This window comes from Muscardinus avellanarius (assembly GCF_963383645.1).
Source record: "Muscardinus avellanarius genome assembly, chromosome: 4".
Taxonomy (NCBI): domain Eukaryota; kingdom Metazoa; phylum Chordata; class Mammalia; order Rodentia; family Gliridae; genus Muscardinus; species Muscardinus avellanarius.
This window is the reverse complement of record NC_137789.1, coordinates 153,840,988-153,864,090: the sequence shown is the minus strand read 5'-3', so window position 1 is coordinate 153,864,090 and position 23,103 is coordinate 153,840,988. Positions and strand designations below refer to the sequence as shown.

Genomic DNA, 23,103 nt, shown 5'->3' with positions numbered 1-23,103 from the left:
GACGCTGTGTCTCTCCGGTTCCGTTTGGCCTCTCCGGCCCTGGGACAGTGAGCAATTAATATTTACTGAATGAACGAATAAGTGGATGAATGAGTGGCGAGAGGGAAGATGCCAGGATTCCTTTCCCTCGTCACCCACCTGCCTCATCCTCACAGAGGTGGCCACTTAGAAACCCTGCAGGGAGCCTGCCCTGCACTGCCTTTGCCTCTGGGGCTCCCCCCTCACTCCCCTCAGCCCCAGTCCCCGCAGTAGGCATCTAAGTGGCCCAGCTGGGCTCAGAGTTTACCAGGCTCCACACCATCCCCCGACCCACTGAGCTCTGGATGCCAGAAAGCTTCCAGCCCTGGAGGAGAGCAGCAGACCCAAGGTGTTGCTGGTGCCACCCTCTGCAGGATCTGCGGACCAGGTCAAGGCTCCTGCTGGGTCAGTTCCCTGAGGAATTACTCAGGGCCTGGCCTGCCAGCTGCTCAGAAGCCACAAAAAGCTGGGGGTGGGGGGTGGGGACCTTGGCTGCAGCCCTTCCAGGACTGAGCTGGGGAACAGATGCTGGCATCAGTGCAGCTCCTCAGCTGCAGTGTTCTCACCTCCAATACCCCCTGCACCAGAAAACTGACACGTTGCCCTAGAGGTGGCCAGGAAGCTTATGAAATCAGGTGTTATGAAACTCAGAGGAGTATAAAAGCCCGCCAGCCCCTGAGGTTGTCCAGCCTCTTTCAAAGATGGAGGTCCTCGGAAGACTTGCACTTGGGTTCCTTTTAATGGCCTCGTGTGGGGCAGAGTTGAACTCGACTGAGGCTGAAGGTAAGAAATGAATAGGGTTTCTTAATCCGAACAGGGAAGACCTCTTTTCAATAGGTTGCTTCCAAAATCTTTGAAAGGTTTTATATCTGCTGTTGGCCCCATACAGAGAAAAATTTACTCTAGTGCTCTCTGGGAATTTTGTAAAGTGAGTATTTTATTCAGGCCCATATGTCAATGTACATCGAAATATACAAAGCACAGAGAACTTCACAAGGCAATATTGCCACCAAGACTTTGTCTTTATGAAATTATTATAAAAATACAAGTCTATGAATATTTATATAACTTAAAAACAACATACATAAATTTCTGGAATTTTGTTACAGCAAATTCATACAAAGGAACACGGATGTGCATGTTTTTAGAAATGACACTAGTCAATAAGAAAGTGCCCAGGATCTACACTGAAAACAAACTATTTGGAATTTGTACCATATGACAGTATTTGTGATTAAAAAATATATATGTTTAAGCATTAACAAAATCTGGAAGCAGAAAGGGAAGCGGGGAAGTATCCCCAGCAAAGTCTGGATGCTGATTGGTTCTGGGCGGATGATCATGACTGTGAGATGATCATGCTTTGCATCTTCGATGGTCTTTGCTGTCCAATTTCTTCCCCTAATGAACATAATATTAATAGATATTGTTATGTAAGAGTAAACAAAAGACTATTATTATAAGGACATTTCCACTTATCAATAAGAGATGAAAAAGAAAATGAAAACTTTGTTGCTGTATAAATGGAGTTTGGGATCTTCTTTGGAAGTGTTTCTTCTGGTCCATGTTTAATTGTTTTTTGTCTTTTAACTATTTAGTTATAATTCTTTACACATCCCAGATATAAGGCTTCCTTTTAAACTACCTTTCTTCAGGCCCTAACACATTCTCCCTTACGGACCATATGTAGGTGAATCATCTTTTCTCCCCAAGCTCTCCAAGGAGAAATCAGTTGCTTGTAGTTTAGTTGGAGTGAGTGAAATGCCATTTACAGTTAGTGGCTGCATGCCTGTACGGATATTATGTGTGGGAGGTAGATTCCCAGTGACTTCCTGAGCACCCACTGTGGTCTCTCCAGGGAGATCGCTCTGCACTGCCAGTCTGGGCGGGGCCAACCTGGCAGAGAACCACAAAGCCCTGATCGTGCAACTCAATGCCAACGAGAACTGCACCTGGACGATAGAAAGACCAGAAGACAAGAACATCAGAATCATCTTTTCCCACATCGAGTAAGTAGCAGCTCCAGTTTCCCAGCCAGGGTGCTTGACCTCTGGCAACACTGGGAATAGAGTTGTGGGAGGTTTTCCCTGGAAGGAATTTAGCTGCTGCTAGAGGTGATAGTGATTCCCATGATGAAGATGATGGTGATGATGGTGATGTCTGGTGGTCACTGGGAACCCCAGAACCCCACATCCAGAGTCCCTACTCTTACCCTCTCTTAGAGGTTTTCACTCTGGAGCCATCAAAAGCACCTGGAGGGTTCCCTGAAGCACACCTGCTGACTCCACTTCCAGGGTCTCTAAGGTAGGGTGGATGGAGTTGACAATTCCCATAGGAAACAAATCCCAAGTGATGCTGATGTTGCTGGTCTGGGCACAGCGCTGAGAACCATGGCCCTATGCCACTGAAGATGGAGTTTTGTTTTAAGAAAATGAAAAAGTGGACTTTTGCACATCCTAGAATAGGAGAACAACTAAGAAACATAGACATTATTCTTGATTTGTAAAGAGAAAGAGAACATAGGCGTGGGAAGAGAGAGGGAAAGGGGAAGAAACACTTAACATTCTCTAGATACTTTCTGCATGCCAGGCTGGTAGAAGATGCTTCCTAGTCAGGATGCTTTAAACCTCAGGAAAGAGTAACAAGTATGCTGTGACAGCCCTATTTTCCAGAAGAGAAAACCAAGGTCAAGAAAATGTAAATCACTTTTCCAAAATTAACCAGACTGTAAGTGACTAGTGTGGAAGAAGAACTTAGATTTCGCTACCTTTGTAGTATTTTCTTTTTGTTCTCTTGGACAGTTGCTTCCTGTGGGCATTTGGGGAGATCCTATCCTTTCAGATAACTGAAACCCTGAGCTGCCCTGTCCAAAGCAGAACATGGGAGTATACCTATAAACGAGAAAGTGGTGATGTAGAGAGAGAGAAGGGGTAGCTAGGGAGATGCTAAGATTCACTTTACTTGAGAGGTGGCTATGGAAAAAGATGTGCTTCTCAACCTTTGGATAGAATATGTCAGTGGGAATCAGTTCTAAGGAAGAAGGTTCTACTCCAAATACATGGGCATGGGAAGCGGGGGTGATGGGGACAGGGAAAGTCCTGCCTTCTGGCTCCATATTTACATAGGTGATATAAGATGTAGATAGATCAGTTCACCTTCCTGAGCCCTTAAGGCTGATCGTGTGTGGTTTGATTTTGCAGATGGTGGGGATGGTGATTGGTCTTAGAGTGTTTAGAGCGATTGGCTTTGCTTCGTGACTCTCCTCCAGCCACAGGTGTGTTCTGTCCACAGGCTGGATCCAGATGGAAGCTGTGAGAGTGAAAACGTTCAAGTCTTTGATGGAAGCTCCACCAGCGGGCCTCTGCTAGGGGAGATCTGCAGTAAAAATGACTTTGTTCCCGTCTTCGAGTCATCCTCCAATAGTCTGACGTTTCAAATACTCACTAACTCTGCAAGAGTGCGAAGATCTGTCTTTATCTTCTACTACTTCTTCCCTCCTGGCACTGGTAAGCCTTCATTTATACGTCTTTTCCCGTCCCTCCCACAAGCACAGGTGACACCCGCTCCTGCCTGGGTTGTTGTGATGTTGAGTTTCAGAGATTTCTCTGTTGGGGAGAGCAGCAGTTCTCTAACTCAAGCACACTCAGAATCACCCCGAGAGCTTGTTAAAATACAGACTTGCTCCCCGCCTCTGAGATTCTGATTTGTTGGTTCAGGGGGAGGCTGCGAAGCTTTCCTTCTAACCAGCTCCCAGGTTGGCAGAGGGCTGGGGCTGATCTGATAGCCACAGGCTGAGGGGTGCTGTGTTAGAGCACGAAGCAGAGACTCCACTTTCAGCCTGTGTAGTAATAACCCTGAAGCCAGGTGTGGTGGTGTATGCCTGTAACCCCGGTACTTGGGAGGTGGACACATGAGGATCGCAGGTTTGCAGCACTTAGCAAGATCTTATGCAACTTGGTGAGATCTTGTCTCAAAATTAAAAGAAAAAAGTGATAAAGAGGGCTGGAGGTGTATCTCAGAGGTAGAATGCCTCAGGGTCAATCCCTAGTGCCCAAAATAATCGTAACCACCACCACCACCACCACCACCACCACCCTGAGACCTTTTGCAAATCCTGTTGAGGGACTGTGCCTCCCTCTGGTCTGATTCAGTAGATATGGGATGCGGCTGTGGAAACCTCATGTTTATCAAATCCCTGGATGTTTCTGACAAGACTGGGGAACAGAGGTTGAGGAAAGCCAACCTAATTTTTAGACAGATGTTATATACCTTTACATTCACAGCACCTCAATTTATTTTTTTTATCCAAAGCATACTGCCATGAGGAATTAGATTCATGCGGACCACTAATTTCTTTTCTTTGCAGCACTAAGGATAAAACGCAAGGTCTCACACATGCTGGGAAAGTGCTCTACCACTGAGCTACATCCCCGGCCTTGCAAGGGAAAGACCCACTCTGGTTTCCTTTCGAAGGCCCAGAACTGATCTTGACATTCTTCTGCTTAGACCACTGGTTTTTCTTCCTCCTTTCGTTTCTTCCTTCTTTCTTTTCTTTTTTCCTTCCTCACTTTCTTGCTTTCTCTTTTTGTGGTACTGGGGATTGAACTCAGAGGTTTTCTACCAATAAGATATGCCCCTCTTTATTTTTTATTTTTATTTTATTTTATTTACTTTTTTTTGGTGGTACTGGGGATGGAACCCTTCTACCTCTGGGCTACACTCCCAAACCTATTTTATATATTTTTTTTTAATTTGGAAACAGGGTCTCTTAAGCCAGCAAGGCTGGCTTTGAACCTGCGCGATCCCCCTGTCTCTGCCTCCCAAGCGTGGGGATTACAAGCATGCGCCACCACGCCCGGCTTTCTATTCTTTATTTTGAAACAGGGCCTCACTGAGTTGCAGAGGGCCTAAGTAGCTGAGGCTGGCTTTGAACTTGCACAATCCTCCTGTCTCAGCCGCCCAGATGCTGGGATTACAAGTGTGTGCCACCACGCCTGGCTTGGGGAGACATTAGCCTTCACGCCCAGCACAGAAATTCCAAGATGTCTTTATTCTGATTTACATTCTCAGAAACCTTCACATTCCTTTCAGCTATTCCAGGTTGTGGCGGTTACCTGGACGCTCTAGAAGGATCCTTTACCAGCCCCAATTACCCAAAGCCACATCCCGAGCTGGCTTACTGTGTGTGGCACATTCAAGTGGAGAAAGGTTACAAGATAAACTTAAAGTTCAAAGACATTTTGTAAGTACCTCTGTCCACTTCCACCGGAGCAGATGCAGTGAACCACGCGGCTACTGAAGGGCCTGGGGGAAGAGGAATCGTCACATGCACCCCCACATCAAAGCATTGAGGTAGAAAGGAAAACACTTAGCAGTACCATTGCACTGGACTCAGTTGGCTCTTCCTTTTGAGGATTCTGGGGTCCCGTCAGGGACTAACAAAAGCCCCAGATTTGTCATCTTAAAGCCGGGATGCCATTGTAAGGAAAAATGTAGAGTAACTTAAGAATGGGATGATAGGAAATGAAACAAAGTTGGTTTGAAAAGCTTCTCACCAGAGGCCCTCCTTTTTAGCCTAGAAGTAGACGACCAGTGCAGATTTGACTTTATTGCTGTCTATGATGGCCCCTCCACCAAATCTGGCCTGATGGCACAAGTGTGTGGCCTCGAGAAGCCCACCTTTGAATCTTCCTCAGACTCCTTGACTGTCGTGTTATCTACAGATTATGCCAATTCTTACCGGGGCTTTTCTGCTTCCTACACTTCAATCTATGCAGAAAACGTCAACACTAGTAAGTCACATTTTATGTTCCTTGATTATGCTAAGCTGTCTGAGCACTGTGGACATAGAAACTGCTCCTTCCTTCCTAGCCTCCCTGTGGCTCTTCCTGGGTGGAAACTGTCACATGTACTTGGGAACATGGTCATAACCCGAGGATTGAGCATCCGTTCTGGGCACTGCTAAAACAAGAGGAAATGAATGATTTTATTGAACTGAAAAAGAATTTTGTAGAAAATATTAACTGGCTCCTCAAATGCTATCTCCAAATACAACTTAAAAATATTAGATTTACAGATTCTAGCCTTAAGCAAGGTGACCATGAACATTGTAAAAGTGCATCACCTGCTTTGCATTTTGGGCTTCTGGCTACCATTTAGGGCAGCATAGTTTTGGGCTTTTTATACATTCATCTGCGTGGAAATCTTCACGATGCGAATCCCAGTTGGCACAAACATCACGATCTCCCCTCCTTTTTTTTCTTTCCTGACAGCATCTTTGACTTGTGCTTCAGACATGATGAGAGTTATCATAAGCAAATCCTACCTGGAGTCTTTTGGCTATAATGAGAATAACTTACAACTAAATGACCCAACCTGCAAACCCAAAGTATCGAATGTTGTGGAGTTCGCCATCCCTCTGGATCAGTGTGGTACAGTGAAAAGGGTAAAGTGAGACTCTGACAGCTGGGCTCTGTCCAGTGCCAAACATACGCTGGTCGTGCATGAGCTTGCCGACCACTTTCACAGACCACTGCCAGCATTCGTGGCTGAACGTGTGACCAGCGTGGGTGGACATATAAGAGCATGCACGCATTCACACACAAACGCAACATTGCTGCATGTGTTTTCAGGGTCATGGGAGGCTGGCATCTTTCCCAGAAGGCAAAGAACTCTGAAGGCCCACCAGGGAGGGTTTGAACAGCTATGTGCCGTGGGTTTAATAGCCCACTGGGAATGCTTATGTGGAAAAATATTTACATTTCACAGTTAGTAAAAAATTGAACTGGGTTTTTAAGATTGTATTTCTTCCCTTGTAAAGGTGGAAGGTAAAAACATCCTTGTTTTAAGCATGAAGGACCTCAAGTCTGATTTGTTCTACATGTTCTAGGACTCCCATATACGATCTACAAGGTTATCAACTAGTAGGGCCTTCGAAATGCATCCTGTGAGCTTCTTAAAGAAGGTTAAACAACAACCTAATTGAAAAGAATGAACTGTGGCTAAGAACAGAAATAAACAATATATATATATATGTGTATACATATATGTATATACACACACTTGTATGCATGTATATACATACATGTATAGGGTTATGTAAATATACACATATATACAAATATACTTATACATTTTAAAAATTTTTATGTATTAAAATTACATATAGCCAGGCGTGGTGGCGCACGCTTGTAATCCCCGCGCTTGGGAGGCGGAGACAGGAGGATCGCGCAGGTTTGAAGCCAGCCGCGCTGGCTTAAGAGACCCTGTTTCCAAATAAAAATATAAAATAGGTCTGGGAGTATAACCCAGAGGTAGCAGGGTTTCCAGGAACCCCAGTTCCACAAAAAATACATATAATTTTGTCAAAAATAATGAACACCTAGGCTTTATTAGACTAGAGAAGGCAGCCCAGGGAGTGTCTGAGTGCTTTGGGGAAACTAACCCTGGTAGCTACACTAACTTAGTGCACCTTGTGGAAGGCAGTATTCTGTAGATAGAGTTTCCAGTCTTTCCAGGACTGCAAATTTGCATTCAAAATGGATTTAATGTGGCTGAAAAAATTTCTGTCCATTTCTATCATCAGGTCTTTCTAATAAAAACTGTGTGTCTCATCTCAGACTTTCATTCTTCATTTCCCAGAATATTTCTTCAATAAAACTTCCACTCAAGGGTTATAGCATTTTTGACATGAAAGCTATTATCTTGTTTGAAGAAAAGTACGTCCCCATCATGTCATTCACACCTGTAAAAGATAACGGTGTTTAGCACAGGAGGTTGAACCCCATTGTGCTCTGCAGGTGGAAGACCACTCGATTACTTACACCAACGTAATCACTTTTATCGCGTCCCCGACTTCCGCTGTGATCACCCGTCAGAAACATCTCCAGATTGTTGTGAAGTGTGAAATGGAGTATAATTCCACGGTGGAGTTGATGTACATAACAGAAGACGACGTAATACAGAATCAAAATGCGCTGGGCAAATACAACACAAGCATGGCTCTTTTTGAGTCCAATACATTTGAAAACCCCCTAGCTGAGTCACCATATTATGTGGATCTGAACCAAACCCTTTTTGTTCAAGTCAGTCTACACGCCTCAGATCCAAACTTGGTGGTGTTTCTTGATACCTGTAGAGCGTCTCCCACATCCGACTTTGCTTCACCGACCTATGATTTAATCAAGAGTGGGTAGGTATAGATGTAATTGATGTATTATATTCCTTCCTAAGTGTGATGATGATTTGAATGACGTACTAGGTTTGTATGTGTATATAGATAATTTCCATGGGATTTGATTGTTTTTCCTAATCATTTTATAAAATATAGTAACCGTGTACTAGCCACAAATAATTAAGCTAAAACATTTATGTAGATACAACCCATATCCTCTAGAATTTCAAGTTGACTTATAAAATATTTAATGGACAACAAATTTATGTTTTTTTAAGAAGGCTTTCTTTTTTATTTTTTTATTTATTTTAGTTCTCTTTTGTGTGGTACTGGGGATAGAACCCAAGGGTATTCTACCTCCAAGCTATACTCCCAGCCCTATTTTTTTAGTCTTTATGTTTGAAACAGGGTCTCACTGAGTTGTGAAGGGCCTCGCGTAATTAGCTGAGGTTTTCCATGAACTATGATCCTCCGGTCTCTGACTCTCGAATGCTGGGATTACAAGCGTGCACAATCATGCCTGGCGCCATTTTGGTATTCTCAACAGAAACCTGGATTAACTTAAATGTGTTGCATCTTTAGAACATAATGTCATCAGGAAAATTGATGCAGCTTTCTTAAAAGAAAAGGTATAAAGTTCTCTTTTGAAATGAAGGGTTTCCTTCATTTGCTTCCTAAAAGCTAATGGATTTAACTAAATCAGCTATATCTCTACTTTAATAACAATCATGTAAGAAAAGGCAACTGAGTCCCAATTCATAGAAATCAATTTTCTTATTAGTTCACATGGACTTTTAGAGCTAGAAGAAACCTTTCTATCAAACCCAGAAATCAGATCCTTAGTCTTAGCTCACTATAATCCTTTACTTTTTTAAAAATACTTTTATTGGTGCTTTGTAGTCTCATGTTACAGTGAAGTTCAGAGTGATAGGTACATATATGTATATAGCACTTGGCGAGCCCCCCCACCCGCACTCTCCTCGGTCTTTCCCCTCCCCCATACATGACATTGAGATTGGCACTGGTCATTTTACATATGTACATAACTAGTCTTAACCATAGATATTATCTTTCTAGAGAGATTTCTGGATTCACAAACAGTTCAAAGAAACCTTTGTATCATCTCTTTGTGGTATAGAAAAGACCGAACTGCTGTTAATTTTCTGATCCTGTTCATAAATTGTGTTCCAGATGTAGTCGAGATGACACTTGTAAGGTGTACCCCCTATCTGAACACCATGGAAGATTCCAGTTTAATGCCTTTAAATTCTTGAGAAGTCTGAGCTCTGTGTACCTGCAGTGTAAGATTTTGATATGTGACAGTGCTGATCAGCAGTCCCGCTGCAATCAAGGCTGCCTCTTGAGAAGGAAAAGGGAGATTTCTTCATACAAGTGGAAGACTGACTCCATCATAGGACCCATTCGTCTGAGAAGGGATCGCAGTGCAGGTGAAAATTCAGGTAAGAAAAAAAGCTGTTCATGACCTAAGAATACCCCATGGCTTATAAACGCCTTTTCTCAAATCTGATTGTTCTTAAGATGTACAGTTTTTAGACATTCAAAATACAAGTGTTAGCAAATCAAGGAAGGGCTTTAAGCACGCATGAAACATTTATTTCCATCAGTTGATACTATGCATATCAGGTACAGCATAAGCATATGATATCTAATGATTCACCATTATTATATGAATTTTGATTCTACACATATGTCCTTATTTCTAAAAACTAATGTCCTTTAGCTTTCTGACTTCTTACTGATATCAACTCAGAAAAAATGTTTTCTTTTAACTACTACCCTATATTATATTTTAAAAATAGAGAATCTACGATATTAACACAGGATAACCCACCTTCTTTTGAAAAAATCTGCCAGGTTTCAGGGAAGGAGAGATATAAAATACTTAAGGACAATTAAATGGATTAAGATACACCATAATTAAATAAAAACTCTTGATAAAAATTTATCTTAAGCGGGGCGTGGTGGCGCACACTTGCAATCCCAGCATTTGGGAGGCTGAGACTGGAGGATCGCAGATCGTGGACAGCCTCAGCTACTTAGTGAGGCCCTTCACAACTTAGTGAGACCCTGTTTCAAAATAAAGAATAAAAAATAGGGCAAAGGATGTAGCTCGGAGGTCGAATGCCTCTGGGTTCCATCCCCAGACCCATACACACACAAAAAAATTATCTTAGATGTGATTCTGGCTTTCAAAATCCTATAATTTGTGTCACTTTATATTATTTGTATGGACTATAAAGGATTGACTGGTTTGTAGAACAACATTTCTAAGGCAAAAAACAAAAAGGTACAAACAAAAGTTTAACTCAGTAATTTTTATGAATACATTTACTACAAAGTGTGCCTGATGTATTATAAATGCTACCTTAAAATAAATCGAAACCTTGAGAAGGGGTATAATTAAGGAAACATACTAAATACTAAAAAAAATTCTGTTTCCTATTGAAAGAATAAACAAAATCATTTCCTGTTGATCTGATGTATTTTTTGAGGGGAGGGTCTGGGGATGGAACCCAGGGGCATTTGACCTCTGAGCTATATCCCCTGACTATTTTTTATTCTTTATTTTGAAACTGGGTCTCACTGAGTTGCAGAGGGCCTCACTAAGTAGCTGAGGCTGTCAGCGAACCACAGTCCTCCAGGTCTCAGCCTCCCGAATGCTGGAATTACAAGTGTGCGCCACCACGTCTGGCTTTTTTTTTTTTTTTCCCCCCAGGTCTGGGGATAGAACCCAGGGCCATTTGACCTCCGAGCTACACCTCTTGCCCAATTTTTTATTCTTTTTTTTTTGTGTGTGTGTGTGTGTGGTACTGGGGTTGGAACCCAGAGGCTTTCTACCTCCGGGCTATACTCCCAGCCCTATTTTATATTTTATTTTTGAAACAGGGTCTCACTAAGTTGCTGAGAGCCTCACTAAATATCTGAGGCTGGCTTCGAACCTGCGCGATCCTCCTGTCTCAGCATCCCAAGCGCGGGGATTACAAGCATGAGCCACCACATCCGCTGATCAGATGTATTTTAACAACTATGGGAAAGAGTGACCATTAATAAATGCACCTTTTCACTTGACTGTTGCACTTGCATTTCATATCTTTTTCATGTTACATCCAGGAACCTAATTAAGACTATCATTTCAAACAAATTCATTTGAATATACACATAAACTAATCCAAACATTTGAATTTTCTCTTTTGAAATCTTCATTTAAGTTATGTTGGAATTATACATTACTCATTAATTCATGCACAAGAGTCATGGAATATCTAGAGATATAAATGTTACCAAAATTTTGTACTTCTAACAGTTTTTTAAAATTGTTTTCAATTACAGGACTTCTGCATCAAACACATGAAGTAGAAAGCCAACCTTTCAACAGCCTACATCTGTTTTCATTCATGGTCCTCGCTCTGAATGCAGTGATGGTAGCCACTATCACAGTGAGGTATTTTATAAATCAGCGAATGGACTACAAATACCAGAAGCTGCAGAGTTATTAACTCACTGGTTCGGTTCTAAGTAAGACACGTTTCTCCCTGATGCTGAAAGAGATGGCACCTCATGGCTACAGGGCTTACGAATAAACCAGGAAGGCCCTCCCCAAAGTGCTATGCAGGCCCTTGCATCACTGTGTTGGTGTGTTTCATTGAAGATGGTGGAAATAGACAGATACTATGCCCATTAGCTCTCATCTTAGGAATGAAGAACATTACATGAATTAGACCTTTTCATAAAAATAAAACATTTTAACCAACTACTAGATGAAAAGAAAATGGTTATTTTTACTTAAGAAAAGGAGTCTTCGAGATTGGAGGCTTTTATTTTTTATTTTTTGGAGGCTAAGTAAAAATGCAAATATAAGACGCAGACACTAAGTGGAGACACGCCACCTTTTGAAACATCAAAAGCCAGAGTTCCTGAAACTGGATCGTAAGAGAACTTGCAATCTCCTTGATTCCAGAATCCTAGTGCTGACATGCAGTCAGCGTTTCTCACCTAAGCCACTCAGAAAAGGGCTTGGGAGAGAAGAACCTGGCTATAAAATGAGAGACTGCATTCTGTTTCTGGGTTAATGAGGTAAAAACATTTTTCCTCCCATGTACCACCAAACATCAAAGCCAAAGTTTGATCATTCTATCAAGGAGTGGCTACCTCAGATGTACACTTTCCCATCTACTGAACAGGCACTACTAAAGACACCTGCCAAGCATCAAAGCTAATCATATTAAATGAGTACCATACATTTATTTAGTCATTTCACAACACACACAGTTTCAGCTTCTGACCTAAGTCCAAACAGGTAGGCACATTCCTGAACGCCCAAAGGCCTTCTCTTTACTGCTGTAAACATGTACTGGCCCCACACAGTGGCACACACCTGTAATCCTAGTACTTGGGATGCTGAGACGGGAGGATGGCAGGTTCAAAGCCAGCTTCTGAAACTTAATGAGGCCCTCAGCAACATAGGGAGGTTCCTGTTTCCAAGTAAAAAATAAAATAGGGTTGGAGAGTGTAGCTTGGAGGAAGAATGCTCCTGGGTTCAATCCTCCGTACCACAAAACAAATGAACAAACGACAACAAAACACGCACATATAAGATGCTGGAGGGCATACACAGTGGATGTTAGAGTCCCCACTCTGACAGAACAAGTCCTTGGGGGCTGCTGAGCTTCTGCTCCAAATCAATGCAAATCTCCCTCATTTCATTACTTTCATATAAATCTTCCAAATACTTCTGCAAGCAGCCAGGCAGTGACTTCCCTCTCTGTTCATTCATGTTATCTAAATCAAACTATTGGAGATTTTCCAAGATGGCGACGGAGAGACGCAGCGTCCCTCACTAGCTGAAGCAAACTAAGTTCAACTACTGAGACAGAAGTGTCTTAATAAAGAAAAAATTAAACGTACGATCCAAAACAGACTTGGGGAGTACGGCAGAAAAAATCCAGCAACTGAACTGCAAGATTCACCACGACACACAAAGAAAGCAGATAGTGAGCTGAAGACTCGGCGGCCGGCGGGGTGCAGGCGCAGGCGCAGGGGCCTCAGGGCCGCTGGCCCATACGGGACTTTTGGGTCTTTAACATTCCCAGAGAAGCTCCAAAGTCTGAAAGTGACCAGAGAGTTCCAATACCTGAAGTTGCTAGCTAATTGGAGCTCCTGAGTGGCACCCAACAAAGGCGGCCCCGCAGACACGCCCGGAGATCAGCAGGGACCGGGAAGTGGACCTGCTCACCTGATCACCGCGGGAGCGAAAAGTCAGCAGGATACAGGAGAGCTGCCAGAGCTTCAGAGCCACAGATTGGACTGCCAGCATGAATTCAGAGGAGCCACGGACCCGGCGAGCACACAGTGAGTACGATATATGTGAGTGCCAGTGTGTGCAAAGTGGGCCAATTCAACTCCGGGACCAAAGAAGAGCGCTTAAGGCGCGATAACTGCACGGGGCCACAAGGGGACACTCTGAGCAAATACAAGATTCACCATATATCAGCAACATAGTAGGACTGTTATCTCTTTTATTATTATTATTATTATTATTTTACTATTTTTCTATCCTTTTATATTTTATTTTTTACTATTGTGGTTTGGTATTGTTTGTTTTACTTTTTGGGTCTTTGGGTTTGTTTTGGTTTTTGGTTTTCTGGGGGGATAAGTTTGTTTTCTGGGGGGATAAGTCTTTTCTAAAGTCCTAATACAAAGACTGGGCTAAAAATAATACCCACTAACGATGGGAAGACAGCAGAAAACCAGACCTGAGAACTCTGAAAATATGAGAACTAGGAACAATGGAGAAATGACAGAAATCACGAATACTAACCTACAAGAAATGCAGGAAGGGGAGTTCCGAATCTTGATCTACAATATGATGAAAGGATTTAAAACAAGTTTAGAGGAGATGAAAGATGAGTTAGAAACACTAAAAAAGAATCAGAAAGAGGCTTGGAATGAAATGAAAGAGTCAAAAAATGAAATGAAGTCAGCAATAGAAAGAAATTCTGGAAGATTAGAGGAAATGGAAAGTAGAATATCACTGTTAGAAGACAGTTCATCCAACACTGAAAACACAGTCAATAGTATGCAGAAGTCATTACAGCAACAAAACCTAAACATACAGCAAATTTGGGACAAGATGAAATGCCCTAACTTACAGATAAAAGGCATTGAAGAAGGGATAGAGGTACAGACCAGGGACATCCGTAATCTCTTCACAGAAATAATTTCAGAGAACTTCCCATACATGGAACGAGAGATAGATCTTCATGTTCAGGAGACATACAGAACACCCTTAAGACAAGATCAAAAAAGAACCTCCCCACACAACATAATAGTCAAAATGACTAACATAGAGGCCAAGGAAAAGATCTTAAAAGCAGTGAGAACAAAAGGTCGGGTGACATACAGAGGCAAAATAGTAAGAATCACCCCAGACTATACAACCCAGGTCATGAATGCCAGGAGAGACTGGTATGACGTGATCCAGACCTTGGAGGAACATAACTTCCAACCGAAGCTGCTTACTCCAGCAAAACTACTATTCAAAGTCGATGGCGAAATAAAAGTATTTCAGGATAAACAAAATCTCAAAAAAATTTATGAATTCAAAGCCAACACTAGAGAAAATACTTAAAGAAATAAACCATAAAGAAGAAAAAAGAAGCAGATTTCAGAACCAGAGAAGAGAGGAAAGTGATCAGAGGGGCTTCTAAGTAAGGAAGAAAGAAAAAGCTACCAAACAGATGACAGAACACAAAATGACAGAAAACAAAAATCATGTTTCAATAATAACTCTTAATGTCAGAGAACTTAACTCACCAATCAAAAGACATAGATTGGCAACGTGGATCAAAAAACATAACCCAAATATATGCTGTTTGCAAGAAATTCACCTAACAGCCAAAGACACTCACAGACTGAAAATGAAAGGATGGAAAAAGATATACCATGCTACTGGAGAACAAAAAAGGGCAGGGGTAGCAATCCTGATATCCAACAAAACAAACTTTAAACTAAGACACATCAAAAGAGACAAATCAGGGCACTTCCTTTTATTAAAAGGAACAATACACCAAGATGATATAATGATAGTAAATGTTTATGCTCCAAGTGTGAATGCAACCACATTTGTAAAACAAACCCTTCAGGACATCAGATCTCAAATAGACCCAAATACAATAATTCTGGGAGACTTCAATACGCCTCTCACACCACTGGATCGATCTTCAAGGCAAAAGTTGACTTAAAGACTCTTTAGAACTAAAGAAAACTATAAACCAAATGGACCTAATAGACATATACAGAACATTTCATCCAGAAACTACAGAATACACATTCTTCTCATCAGCCCATGGAACCTTCTCTAAAATAGATCACATCCTGGTACACAAAGAAAGCACCAGCAATTTCAAAAGATGTAATAAAATTCCTTGCATCTTTTCAGACCATAATGGAATTAAAGTAGAAATCAACAACAGGAAACTCAAAAGAAACTATGCAAATACATGGAGATTGAATGATACACTATTGAATGATGAATGGGTAAGAGCAGAAATTAGGGAAGAAGTAAAGAAATTTTTGGAAATAAATGAAAACAGAGACACAACTTACCAAAATCTCTGGGACACTATGAAGGCAGTATTAAGAGGAAAGTTTATTGCATTGAGAGCTCACATAAGAAGGACTCAGAATCACCAAGTTCAGACCCTATTGGCACAACTCAAGGATCTAGAAAGACTGCAACAGTCCAACCCCAAAACCAGCAGAAGACAGGAAATTATTAAAATCCGAGCAGAAATAAATGAAATAGAGAACAAAAAAACAATTCAAAGAAGCAACAAAACAAAAAGCTGGTTCTTTGAAAAGGTTAATAGAATTGATAAACCCCTGGCTAACCTAACCAAAAGAAAAAGAATCAATGCAAATTACTAAAATCAGAAATGAAAAAGAAGACATCACCACAGATAGTGAAGAAATTCAAAGGATTATCAGAAACTACTTTAAAAATTTATACTCCAATAGACAAGAAAACATGGAAGAAATCGATAGATTCCCAAACACAGTTAACCTACCTAAACTGAACCAAGAGGACATAGCAAGCCTAAACCAACCAATAGCAAACAATGAAATAGAAATGGCAATAAAAATTCTTCCATCAAAGAAAAGCCCAGGCCCAGATGGGTTTCCAGCTGAATTCTACAAAGCTTTCAGTAAAGAACTAATACCAATACTTCATAACTTATTCCAGGAAATTGAAAGAGATGGAACTCTCCCAAATTCCTTCTATGAGACCAGCATCACATTAATTCCCAAACCAAATAAAGATACCTCAAGAAAGGAAAACTACAGACCAATATCTTTAATAAACATAGATGCAAAATTTCTAAACAAGATACTAGCCATACGCATTCAAAACCATATTAAGAGAATAATACACTATGACCAAGTTGGTTTCATCCCGGAAAAACAAGGTTGGTTCAACATACACAAATCAATACATGTCATCCACCACATAAATAGAATCAAGAATAAAAACCACATCATCATAGCAATAGATGCTGAAAAAGCCTTTGACAAAATCCAACACCCATTCATGTTAAAAACACTACAGAAAACTGGAGTAAAAGGAACATACCTCAACATCATTAAGGCAATATACAACAAACCCAAAGCCAATATTATACTGAATGGGGAAAAACTGCAAGAATTCCCCCTAAAATCGGGAACAAGACAAGGATGTCCACTATCACCACTCCTCTTCAATATAGTCCTTGAGACTCTTGCCACAGCAATAAGACAAGAGAAGGAAGTCAAAGAAATTCAAATAGGAAGAGAGGAATTAAAATTATCCTTATTTGCAGATGACATGATCCTTTACCTAGAAGACCCTAAGAACTCAACCAAAAGACTTCTGGAGTTAATTAACAAATTCAGCAAAGTTGCAGGATACAAAATCAACCTAAAGAAATCAGAGGCTTTTCTTTATACCAACAATGAATCCACAATGAAAGAAATAAAACAATCAATTCCATTCACTATAACCTCAAAACCAATAAAATACCTAGGAATAAAACTAACCAAAAATGTAAAAGACCTCTACAACAAAAACTATAAAACATTAAAGAAAGAAATTGAAGAAGACCTTGGAAGATGGAAAGACCTCCTGTGCTCATGGATAGGCAGAATAAATATCATCAAAATGGCTATTCTGCCAAAAATGATTTATAGATTCAATGCAATTCCCATCAAAATACCAACTACATTCTTCACAGACCTAGAAAAAGCAATCATGAACTTTATATGGAGAAAGAAAAGACCCAGAATAGCCAAAGCAATTCTCAGCAACAAGAATCACGCAGGAGGCATCACAATCCCAGACTTCAAACTATACTATAGATCAGTAGTAGTAAAAACAGCACGGTACTGGCACAATAACAGGTACACTGACCAGTGGAACAGAATAGAAGATACAGAAACAAATCCACACACCTACAGTCAATTAATCTTTGACAAAGGGGCCAAACTCATATGCTGGAGAAAAGACAGCCTTTTCAACAAATGGTGCTGGGAGAACTGGCTATCCATTTGTAGAAAGATGGAACTAAACCCCTATATCTCACCATGCACAGGAATCAACTCGAGATGGATCAAAGACTTAGAAATCAGACCACAGACTGTGAAGTTATTAGAGGAGAACATAGGCTCATCACTACAACATACAGGCACAGGCAGTAACTTTCTCAACAAAACCTCCAAAGCTCAGGAAATTAAAGCAAGAATCAACAAGTGGGATAGCATCAAACTAAAAAGTTTCTTCTCATCAAAGGAAACCATCAAGAACCTAAAGAGGAAGCCTACAGAATGGGAGAAGATCTTTACCAGTCACCACTCCGATAGGGGGCTAATATCCAGAATATACAAAGAGCTCAAAAGACTCTGCACTAGCAAAACAAACAACCCAATCAAGAAATGGGCAAATGAAATGAATAGACACTTTACAAAAGAGGAGATACAAATGGCCAATAGATTCATGAAAAGATGTTCTTCATCATTAGCCATCAGGGAGACGCAAATCAAAACTACACTGAGATTCCATCTAACCCCAGTCAGATTGGCAAGCATAAAGAAATCAAACGATAATAAATGCTGGCGAGGATGTGGGGAAAGAGGAACTCTTTTACATCGTTGGTGGGAGTCCAAACTAGTTCAGCCACTATGGAGATCTGTGTGGAGATTCCTTAGAAAACTTGGAATAGATCTACCATACGATCCAGCTTTACCACTCCTGGGTATTTTTCCAAAGGGGTTGAAAACAGAGAACTATAGCAACATATGCATACCTATGTTCATAGCAGCACAATTTGTAATAGCCAAAGTTTGGAAACAACCTAGGCCCCCATCAACAGGTGAATGGTTTGCAAAGTTATGGGAAATACACACAATGGAATTCTATTCAGCTATAAAGAAGAACAAAATCACGTCATTTGTAAGAAGATGGAAAGTTCTGGAAAGCATTATGTTAAGTGAGATCAGCCAAACACAGAAAGAGAAGGGACATATGTTTCCTCTAATATACCCAAACAAGTGAGCATTGGGGATACCAGAGGGACTCCAGATAATGGAAGGGAAATTTCAGCAAAGTTTGAATGGAAAACTAAGAGAGGAAGGAGGCTGAACTTGACTGATGAGCGGCTATTTCCAAATAGGTGTAAAAGTACAAATATAGCAAGGTTAGCCTGGGTATTAAGTAGCGGGAGGGGAGAAGGGCAATGGGGGGGGGGGAGAGGGCACCAAATACAGATTAAATGTATAGCATTTACTTTCAATAAAATAAATTAAAAAATAAAAATAAAAAAATAAATCTCTTTGTAAAATGAAAAAAAATAAATCAAACTATTGTAAACTTCTTTTTAAATCTAACATGAAAACAGTGTAAATTTAATTAAAATGGAGAAATCACACTGAGTACTTCAAACAACACAGCTCTCTGGTATTACTAGAAGTCAGAAAATGTTTTTTAAATTTTGGCACTGGGGATTGAACCTAGGGGCATTCTGCCTCTGAATACCCTCAGCCCTTTTGATTTTTTCTCTTTTTTTTTTTTTTTTTTTTGGTGGTACTGGGGTTCCTGGAAACCCTTCTACCTCCAGGATACACTCCCAGACCTATTTTTTTTCTACTTCTTATTTGGAAACAGGGTCTCTTAAGCCAGCGCGGCTGACTTCAAACATGCGTGATTCTCCTGTCTCTGCCTCCCAAGTGCGAGGATTACAAGCATGCGTCGCCACGCCCGGCTCCTTTTAAGTTTTTAAATTTTGAAATAGTCTCACTAAGTTGCTGCAGCTGGTCTTGAACCTGAAATTCTCCTGTGTCAGCCTCCCAAGTACTGGGATTACAGGAACGCACTACCATGACCAGCCCAGAAAATCTCTTGTAGTGGAGCTATTGAGCTTTATACACATGCAAGAGCAGAACAGACACTACTAATTTTTTTCTTGAGGATGAGTGTTGCAGACCATCAAGGATTAAGTTTCTTGGGCCTCTCAGCAGTGCACACAGTGAGCTGTGGAGAGAATTCCTGCACGCAGGATTGTCTCAAGGTCCTGATATCAGAAATGAGCCTGGGTGGACATTCCTCCTTATACTAGGTCTGTCCTTGATATATGCTGCTAACTGCCCTTTCTCTAGATTATAAGTTTCTTTTTTCTGTGCATCCTAAGTTTGGCACTAACAGATGCTTTGTCTAAACTTATCAGTAAAAGAGCCTTCTGTAAGGAGGCTTGCAAAAGTAGCAGAGAAGGAGCTCTCTGCTCATCTCCCCAGTTTATTTAGGGAAATAAACGAAGATTCACTTATGACTCCAAGTCATCCTTGCAAGAACACCTATAAGCCTTCGGTGTTCCTGGCAGAAGAGCTACTCTGAAGGGTCAAAAGGCCCCGGGTGTAGAGTTGGTGGTCTGGGTTCTAGTCCTTCAGCTGGGGTCTCTGCAATTTAAAATAGGGTTTGGTGCCAGTGACAAGCCCTGGGGTGGGGGTAAGAATTGGAGGGGAGAATGGGTCAGCAGTCAGGAGTGTCTGGGTTCCCCTCGCCACCAGCAGAGAGTTCTCAGTGCTGGCGCCAGAATTCCATCTTAGGATCTGCTTCCTTGGGCCACACTTGGTACCAACTGTCATGGGTCAGGATCCTAGGGATCTGGCTTTGACCCGAGAGGTTCCTGGGGTGTGCGCTCAGGACCAGCCCCTAGAGGGGTGAGGGGAGCAGAGCTGAACTGTGGTGCCGCTGCTACAAAGGGCCCAGCTGATTTTCCTGGGCAGATCTGAGTCTGAGCTGGCCCTTCAGATACCCATCAAAGTGTGGTGATTGGAAGGACCTTTATCTGCTGCTTTTTTTTTTTTTTTTTTTGGCCAGCCTGCAACGGACCAAGCTTGGTCAGAGCACTGAAACCGCTGGGACAGGGTTCCTGGAAGGTGGGGCAAAAGCTTCGGCTGTTTTCTGCAGAGGCTTTTTTCTGCAGCGACCTCTCCCCCTTAATGAAATAAACTCCTTCAAATTCCTGTTCACGGTCCTAAATGTGGAGATTCCTCTCCGGGACTTGAGAGGGAGAGACCTGAAAAATGATGGACATGGACAACTGCCTCCTCTCGTGCAATTAACAAAAATTTATTTCCCCAAACCAAGATTTTTATATCATTCCCCAGTGAGATTCCTAGTTAAAAAAAAAGGTGTAAACACTAAAGAGCAATAGTGAAGGATATGTAAACAAGACAAAAGGACACTGGTCTTGTAATTAAGATTAGCTCCAGATCTTGTGATTAAGGCCAGCCCCTTGGCCTTGCAGATGGGCGGCCTTAGAGGGCAAATTCCAAAAGGGCAGGAGTCACACCCAGAGTTTTTTGGAGAATTCAGCCTTTAGAATCTCCTTTAACCCTTTTGGAACCTTCCATTCCTTAGGCTTTGTCCATGTAGTTGGCATGGGGAAGTCAGGTGGGTCCGAGCCGTGTACTTCTATGACGATCCAAAGGGCAGCAATAGATGTCTGTCAGGTCCTGTCTGTAACACCATCTGAAGTCTGAAAGCTTCAATCCTATGAAACTACACTCACAATACATTTTAGCAGACAGGGCCCAAAAAGCAACATGAAGTTTTTAGATTTAATTGTCAGATGTACTCCTCTAGCCTCTACCTGCTGCTGAGCACTTTCTTCTTGGGAACACACAAGTGGTAGGCTTGTTAGAAACCTATTGTTCCTCTTTTAATAATCCATCTTCATCACATACCACAAACCTTTCTGCAACCTGCTTTTAATCTTCTGATTTTTATCCTGATCCTTTCTTTCCCATTTGGGACAATCTTAGGATAAACTTTACTTCATACAAAATGCTTTTTTTTTTTTTTTTGGTGGTACTGGGGTTCCTGGAAGCCCTTCTACCTCCGGGATACACTCCCACGGGCTCCACTCCCAGACCTATTTTTAAACTTTTTATTTGGAAACAGGGTCTCTTAAGCCAGTGTGGCTGGCTCTGAACCAGCGCGATCCTCCTGTCTCGGCCTCCCAAGCGAGGGGATTACAAGCGTGCACCACCACGCCCGGCGCAATACAAAATGCTTTCTTATTCTCACAAGATTTCCTTTCTTTATCTCCATCAAAACTTCATACCTGCACGCTTATTATATCTGTCTTTTGTTCTGACATACTTATCCCTTAGCCAGGTGGTGCCTCTTTGTCTCCGGAGAGTGCATGTACTAAGTGCAAGGGTCAAGAATCTTCCTGGCCCTCGGCTCTATTGTATTGGGCAGTATTGGTTGCTCATCAACGAGAGTGCTTTGAAATCACATACAAAGTTTATCTTTCCTATATCCAGGCTGGATCACAAGGAGAGGAGGTAAACAGAGGCACCAGTTGCCTTTCTTTTAGTTTTAGGGCTAATGGCTTCAGCTGACTCCTAAGGCTTTTACTATGGGTTAATGATTAGAATCAAGGGCAAAAATAGAGAGGAACTCTGCATTGTAATTGCTGCAGCCTGAATGGTTTCACAGCACTTACGCTCTAACTAGGTTTTATTATAGCTTGGAGCAAGGCAGGGGGAGTCTAAGGGCCCAGACATATATTACCAAAAAATTTATCTTCCACGGACTCAGTTTCTCCCATAGTCCTGATTTTACATCACCAGAGCAAGTTGTGTGGAAAGATAATAGAATCGTTACCAAAAGAACAATAGCTATGAAAGAACATCTAAGAGCAAGGGGTAGTTTGACCAGGGACCACGCTCCCTCAGGGCTTTTCCTCCTTGAGGTTTGCCATGTCATGCATGCAGGGTCACGCACACACACAGACTCTAAGGGAGGGCCATGGCACCAGCCATTGGTTGGGGTGGCTCAGAAGTCAAAGTTCAGGCTTCCCATTGGTCTGTATCTGAAGTGGAGGTCCAGGTGAGGCTTCACTATGGCTCAGAGGCAGTGAGCATCCCTGTTGTATCTGACACCCTCCTGGCCAGGGGAGGAAGGAAGGAGGGGCCCTCGTGAGGACCACTAGGCCTCCTATTCAACATTTGTTGTCTGGGGTGGAGGAAGACCTCAGTGTATCTGTGGTATTTGGCTGGAGGAGGACAGTGTGTGTGTGTGTCTGTGTGTGTATGTTACTGGGGATTGAATCCAGAGGCAATGTACCTCCAAGCTACACTTTCATGCCTTTTTAGTTTTTGTTTTTAAATAGGGTTTTACTAGGATGCTAAGAGTCTCACTACATCGCTGAGATTGTCCTTGAACCTGCACTCTTCCTGTCTCATCCTACCAAGTAGTGGGATTACAGTGTGGGCCACCATGCCTGGCAAGAGGACAGTTCTCATCTAAAAGTTTTCTGTCTTGCTGGGTTGCCCCTTTCCTGGTTCTCCATGTA

General features: G+C 41.8%; 1 protein-coding gene across 1 annotated transcript; it reads left to right on the top strand.

Annotated features, from left to right (window-relative positions):
• Positions 1 to 719: 719 nt before the first annotated feature.
• On the top strand, positions 720 to 11,709 carry CUZD1 (CUB and zona pellucida like domains 1; the record flags this gene model as incomplete). Its single annotated transcript, XM_080695219.1, has 9 exons — positions 720 to 801; positions 1,877 to 2,027; positions 3,310 to 3,524; positions 5,110 to 5,260; positions 5,593 to 5,810; positions 6,291 to 6,463; positions 7,818 to 8,209; positions 9,383 to 9,651; positions 11,543 to 11,709. 9 exons carry the CDS (start codon positions 720 to 722, stop codon positions 11,707 to 11,709), a joined length of 1,818 nt encoding a protein of 605 aa, XP_080551345.1.
• Positions 11,710 to 23,103: the final 11,394 nt, after the last annotated feature.